This window comes from Pterocles gutturalis, unplaced genomic scaffold, assembly GCF_000699245.1.
Source record: "Pterocles gutturalis isolate BGI_N339 unplaced genomic scaffold, ASM69924v1 scaffold49047, whole genome shotgun sequence".
Taxonomy (NCBI): Eukaryota; Metazoa; Chordata; class Aves; order Pterocliformes; family Pteroclidae; genus Pterocles; species Pterocles gutturalis.
Window position 1 is genome coordinate 1 of NW_010109490.1, and position 6,782 is coordinate 6,782.

General features: G+C 57.7%; 1 protein-coding gene across 1 annotated transcript; it reads right to left on the reverse strand.

The window, feature by feature from the left end:
- Nucleotides 1-3,909: 3,909 nt before the first annotated feature.
- Nucleotides 3,910-6,501, reverse strand: LOC104460762 (mitoferrin-2). The gene is made up of 2 exons (XM_010072993.1): nucleotides 6,389-6,501; nucleotides 3,910-5,006 (listed from the first exon to the last, which is right to left on the reverse strand). Exons 1-2 carry the CDS (start codon nucleotides 6,402-6,404, stop codon nucleotides 4,489-4,491), a joined length of 534 nt encoding a protein of 177 aa, XP_010071295.1. The 5' UTR covers nucleotides 6,405-6,501; the 3' UTR covers nucleotides 3,910-4,488.
- Between the last annotated feature and the right edge of the window lie 281 nt (nucleotides 6,502-6,782).

Consider the following 6,782-nt stretch of genomic DNA (forward strand, 5'->3'; position numbering starts at 1 on the left):
GAGGTCTTTTCCAACCTTGATGATTCTATCTCCTGGAACAGCTCTTGCTTCAGCTGCTTTTGCGACTGATCCCAGAACAGGTACTGGTGTCGTGACACACTTGAGCTGTCCCTGCTGTCCTCAGCTGTGTGCCCTTGGGAGAGTGACCCTGCTGCCACCCCTGTGCCAGCCCCATCCAGCCCAGGAGTGGCTCTTCTTCCACCTCTGCCACCTCCCCAGTGTGACAGACTGACTGCCCGTGCCCCAGCTCCCGCCAGGCAGCATCTTCCCAGGGCCACTTCACAGCCCCTTGTCAGGGGACTTTGACACATAACCCTGTGCTAAGTACAGGTGTTACCAATATCTCCCTGTCAAACCAGACACACTGAGAGCAGTCCCAGCCCAACCCTCTGGATTGCTTCCTCTGGTGACTCTTTACAGCCAAGAAAGCAAGTTTTCAGCCTCAGCTTCACCTTGAAGGCTATGTTCCCTGCCTTCCTGCACTGCAATGCTCAGCTGGAGCCAGGCAGGCTGGGACCAGCCCAGCCAGGAGTTGTCTGTCTCTCAGTAGTTTAACCCAGGCAGCAGCGTGGGTCAGAAGAGGGTTTCCCAGGGCCCACCAGAGGCAATGTCTGCTCTGTGTCCAGGCAGCCCTGGCGCCCGCATTTACCACCGCTGTAAGGCCGTGGGGTCATGAGAACTTGTACAACTTTATTGGGGTCTGACAGAGCCCTGAGGAATCCCAGAGCCAGGGTGGGTTGGGGCTGGAGGGAGGCTGGGAACTCACCTCTGCGCTCCCCACGGGCTCCCACCACCTCCTCCCACCCGCTGCAGAGGGGCTGGGTGGCCAGAAAGCTTGGGGTACCCCAGGGTGCTGGCAGAGGAGGGGCAGGGCCTGTGGTTTGGCAGGACAGTGCCCTTGCCTCCCTGTCTCCCACTGAGCAGGGCTGGCAAAAGCTCCCACGGACTGAGACCCAGTGCCGTGCGTGGGGTCCCTGAGATAGGAGCAGCTCAGGAGCCCACTAGCCTCCAGCTGAAGGTACAGGGCAGACATGCTGGAGGGGTGTCCCCTTCTTGCTCTGGGGGAGATAATGCTTCCCCCCACCCTGAGCTTCCCTCCAGCAAGAATAAGCAACTTGGCCCTCAGCCCTGCACTTAACCCACAGGAGCGCAGGCATCTCCAGTTACCCCAGGAAGGCGGCTGGGGGCTCCTGAGATGCTCCTGGCATGGCAAACGCAGGCTGCCTGAAATAGCTTGGGCTTGTGCCACAGCAGAGCTGTGGCGGCCCTGGATCTATCACCCGGAACAGGGCCAGGCTGGCAGCGCTGCCTGGCTCTGCCTGCTCGGGGCCACCCAAGACCCCCCACCAGCAGCAGGACAGGGCTTGAGGGGCAGCTGGACATGGGAAGGCAAGGCAGCAAACTCCTGCCTGCACCGGATGTTGCCTGGGATCCTGCTGGGAGGTGAAAGGAAAAGGGGTTGTCTCCCAAACCCTGCCAGGCTGTGTAGCTTCCTTGCTGGAAAGCCAAAAATAGTCCCTTTACTCAGAAGAGGCTGTAGGAGGGTTCTCACCCGAAGCACAGCCAAATATCGAGGAGGCTGTAGGACAGACCCAAGAGCAGCATGGCTTCGCCAAAGCATTATCAGACCTTGGAAAGGCAGCAGCCGTAGCTGAACCAGCCAATAACTGTGTTACCTCTGGGTACCTCATGATTCCAAAGGTGCCAGAGGAACTGGCCCAGCAGAGCTGGGGAGCAGCTGCATGCTGTCACGGCCAGCCCTCAGTCTGTGGCAGGGGTTCAGCTCAGGGGATGGAGATGGCAGCAGGACAGGGGATTTTTTCCAGTCTTTCATGGCCTGGCCCAAAGGATATCTGGAAACCCCCTGGGCGGCTCTGCCACCCCTGCAGTGCCAGACCCCTCACAGGCAGCCCCGTCTTCTGCAGGGCTGCTGCTGCCTGCACTGGGCAGCACCCGGCTGCTGCTGGGTAAGCTGGCAGAGTGCCGGGAGGCCAGAACGGCCATTCCCTGCCAGGGGAGTGCACAGGCCAGTCGCTCACATGGCAGCATCTCTGTGCTGTGCTGACTTATCATCTCCCCATTCCCAGGGCGTCTCACTCCCTCCTCCAGCACTTCTGCAGGCAGTTAAGTCCTGGAAACCTCCTGGAGTCACCTTCAATCATGCCTTCGCTCACTGGCATTTATAGAGCTTCTTCCAGCAGCTGAAGGATTTAATAGTGTGAATCTCTCCCCAGCCCCAGCCCGTGTTTATGCATTTTGCTCTGCAGGGCCTCACTGCCCCGGTGCATGGTGAGGGCTAAAGGCAAAGCTGCAGCTCTGCTGCCAACAGCTTTCAGCTTCTGGGCAGGGAGACCTGTCCTGGCAGAGCCCAGTTGTACCCGTCTTCTATCTAACGCCCTGCCCACCAAGTTAATCCTCCCCTGGTCTCTCCCAGACATTTCTGCTTCTCGGATTTCTCCCTCTTGGGCGGAGGAGCCGCAGGACTGCCAAATATTGCAATACTCAGGCTATTTCTTAAAGCCCCAGCTCCTGAAATGGTGGGAAAACGGAAGGCTCCCGCCTTCCAGTTGCTTTTGTTTCTTTAAGGAGCTTCTCATCCTCCTCCTTGTGCAAAAAAAAGCAGGGACCAGGAGCCTGCAGCCCATGCCAGGAAACAGGATGGGCACACAACCCAGGTGGACCTGGGCTGTGAAGCAGTGGCTGTGGCCGCTGTGCCCAGGGAGACCCAGACCTGCCAGGAAGCCACCAAAAACCCCACAGGTGGTCACTTGGCATCTGTCACCCACCATCAGGAACCAGGGACAAGAGAGATGCTTAAGGGAAAGGTGGAGCCAGAGCTGGGATGGGGTTTGAGCAGGGTATCGAGCACCCAGTCCTGCAGTGTAGGGGTCCCTGCCCTCCAGCACCCCAACAGTGCTGGGGCCCAATGCCCCTGAGGACTGCGCATCCCCCCTGTTCACCCAGCAGCCTGTCTAGCCACAGGAAAACCCCTCTTTCCACTGACCAAAGCCCACCCCAGCAGCTCTCCGCACATGCTGCGCCAGGCTGGTGGACCCTCTGGACCAGCCTCGAGCTGACCCAGATGCTCACTGGCCCCAGATACCATGGATGGCCGTGAACAAAAACTATGGGAGCGTCCCATGAGAGCCAGGTGTCACCCACGGGCACCCAGTTCAAGGAACCAAGAGGTCTGCTCTGGGAAGGTCCGTGCAGCCAAGTGATACTTCGGTGCTCAGCATGCGACCCATCAAGGCTGGCTCGCAGATCCAGAGCTGGGTGGGACCCTAAGTATCAAGACAGCTATCAAAATGGTAGAAAACTCAACCTATTCTATTACTTAACATTAGCTTAGACAAAATATTAGCATTTTGAGCAAGTGTGTTGACAGAGTTTTAAGACACCCAACAAGGCACAGACTAGTTACTCAGTCAAAATGAGGAGGCAAAAGCCCTGCTGAGCCCCTAATCTTCCATGCGAGGTGCGCAAAGCCCTGCAGCCTCACCCAGTTCCAAAATTCCTGTGCCATACCCAAATCACACAATCCAGGACCCTCCTGCCATCGCCCCTATTTGGAGCAGTTGGGAGGCATCCTGAGGACCCCTGGTCAGACAGGCAATGTGGGACAGCCTGGCCAAGAAGCACAAACCTCAACTTCTCCAGTGGGGTCACAGCCCCTGCCAGCAGTAGGTGATGGGCTGTGCCATGAGCTGAAGGGGATGGGGACCACCCTCGTCCCTGCACATTGGCAGTGTGGCTGGGCGAGGCAGGCCCCCTGCTCCCACCGCCACCCCCAGACGCCATCTCCCTTCCCCCTACAGCACCCATCAAAAGAGCTCAGCACCAGGCACAGTCAGAAAGGCGTGATGCTGGGAGCTGGGCCTTGGGGAGTAAGCAGGGGACATGACGATAGAGCAGAACTGTTTTTATTGGAGGTGTCAAGAGCAGGAACAACAAACCTACAGGCTCCCATCCTCAAGTGCCATCCTCCCTCCCCACCACCACCGGGGCAGTCAGCATCACGTGTGCGTGCTTACAAGACAACGGCAAGGCTTACACTTTGTTTCAGCCAAAAGCCAGACAAAGCCCCGAACAGCCCGGGCAGTGCCACTGCCCCCTCCTTGGCAACTGCGAGCTCAGCTTGGCCCTGCCAGCGGCAGGGCAGGATATTCACCTTCCCCTCCAAGGAGGGGTGAGCTTTGTGTGAGAGGTTTCAGTTAAGGGAAGGACAGGAGCACTGCTCCACTGAAGTGCCACGGGACATGACTGGGGCTGCAGCTCCCAGCGGGACATCTCGGAGGCCCTTGGGAAAGAGCAAGCTGTGCAGCCTGAGCAGAGCTGCAGCAACCACACCCAAGAAATGGTATCACTAAGCCCCAAAGGGCTTCGCTGCCCCCTCTTCTGAACACAAACCAAACCGAAAGGGAGAGGGATCAGATGACAAACCAGGAGGGGAGGTGAAGTAGGTCTGGAAGGGCGTCCGGCTCTGGCTCACTTCCCAGCCCGCCGCTCCTCCTGGCGCTTGGTGAGGATGTATTTGAAGAACTCATACACAGACCAGGCAATCGCCGTTGAAGGCATCTGATAAATGACTCTTGCCTGGACCCCTCTGAAATAGGCGGTCACACCACCCACTTGGTACACCGTCCTGAAGGCATTGGCCATGCCTGTGATGTGTCCGCTGATGTTGGAGCTCAAGGCCAGGGACTCCTGGGTGTTGAGCAGTGTTTTGCAAACGTCCAAAGGCGTAGTGGCAGCAGCAGCGACAGCCCCCGCGCAGGCTCCGGAGACCACATGGGAGCCTGGGTTATACTGTCTGTGGGGGTTGAGCTGCTCTTGCAAGAACTCGTAAGTCATGAAGTGAATGGCTTGGAAGGGGATGTTCATGGTGAGCTGGGTGGTGTAGCTGCGGTAGAAAGCTCCGGCCCCTTCGTTGCGCCACACAGCCCGTACACAGTCCGTCACACGCTGGTAAGGCGAGTTGTACATCTGCATCCTCTGTTTGACCACTTGAGATGGACGGCGGCAGCCAGCAGCACCAGTCAGGACCCAGGTGTGCACGGGAAGAGGAAACAAAAAGGGTAAGTGCGAAGCCAGGCTTCCTGTGAGCACCCAGAGTTTAGTCACGCTGGCTTAGAGCTAATGATGGACAGCTTGGACTAGCAGCGCCACCAGCATAGCAGGCCAGCAGCCATTAAGATCAGGGTCACACACACATTGTCACCTGCAAACCCCACAGCTGCCACAGCCCCAGGGAACATCCTGATACCCAGGCGCCTATGCTCCAGATCCACCCTTGCTCCTGATGTCTCCCCATCCACTGCCACAGAGCAGAGGAAACCCCTCTGCGTCTATTCTCTTATTTTCTAGGTGACTCTTGATCTGGGTGAGCCTGCCCCTCCCCAGACGCCCCCACTGCAGCCGAAAATAATCACAGCACGTCACAGAGCCTACCAGCCAGGAATTGTTAGCCGCCCTGCCGAAACACAGCCGCACCGGGGCAAGAACCAGACACAAACCCTGCCCCAACACACCCCATGGCGGTGCAGGGGACCCCAGAGTGCAACCTGCCGCTGTCCTGCCTCCCCTGACCTCAGGAGCTAAAAACGCTGTAACTACAAACTACTGCAGTCGTGATAGGAAGACAAGCTCCAGGGAAGGCATGACAGCGGTCTGGCTGTGCAGCAGACTGCTCCTCAGGGTCCCGGCCAGGCAGCGGGTGGGCAGGAGCCTTGCCCAGCCCCGATCATCTGAAGCCTGCACTGTCACAAGCTCTCCAGTTTTAAGGGTAAAAAACACAGTTCATAACTGGTCTTCCCTCGTTATTCCTCCTTCTCCCACATCCACAGGCTTGAATCACAAACTCCCTCTGCCTTTTTCACATATTCCAGGCTCACCAAAATCAGTATCTGACAGACATTTCACAAGATCTTCCTTCTCCTGACTTTTCTAGAATGCCTTTAGTACCCCATTTTTTTCATTTTCTTCCTGAGCACAGGCCTAGACCCTACCACATCTTCCCAAGATGTCACCACAGCAATGCCCAATTTCCACATGCCTGGAATTACTTCAGCAATACAGATCGCATCTCTCTTGCCTTCTCTCCTACTCCAGGTAACTGTCCCCAGCCAAGCCCTGGGCAAAAGGCCGGTGACCTCCTGGCTCCTCCTAAGCTGTTGTTTGCTGCACTCCCCAGAATTAATCTCTTCTACCTACCCTCTCCGTAACAGGCAGCTACCGGGCTCCATAATTGGAGCCACAGCCACTGGCCCCTAAAGGATCCTTGCAGTCGGGCAAGCAATGAGGAGAGCACCCTGCGTGTCAGAGGGGACACGACTGGCCCAGCCAGCCCCTGATCCTCCCCTCCCTGGCAGGCCAGGACCATCATTACCTTCAGCAGGGTTCATGGCTGCATCATGGAGCAACGTTGCTACACACCCGGCTGCACCTGCAAAACAAGAACTGCCACATGTGAGGAGGGGGGAAGTGAGGGACCCTGGGGCTCCACCACAGCCCCGAGTCCCCCACCAAGGCACAGGAGGAGGCCCCTGGAAAAGGGTGGGAACTGAAGGCGGTCTCCATCTCTCCTCCAAGAGGAGGGCTGGTCCCCAGCGGTTTCCATCCAGAGAGAACTCAAGAAACAGGACGAGAGGATTTCAACAGGCTCCCAAGTCCTGCAGGCCAAGGGGGGCTCGCTCAGGGGACAGGCTGATGCCACCAGCTGGCAGGCAACCAGAGGACAGCAAGTGTCCCCATGCCCCATGCAGAAGAAAGAACCAGACAGC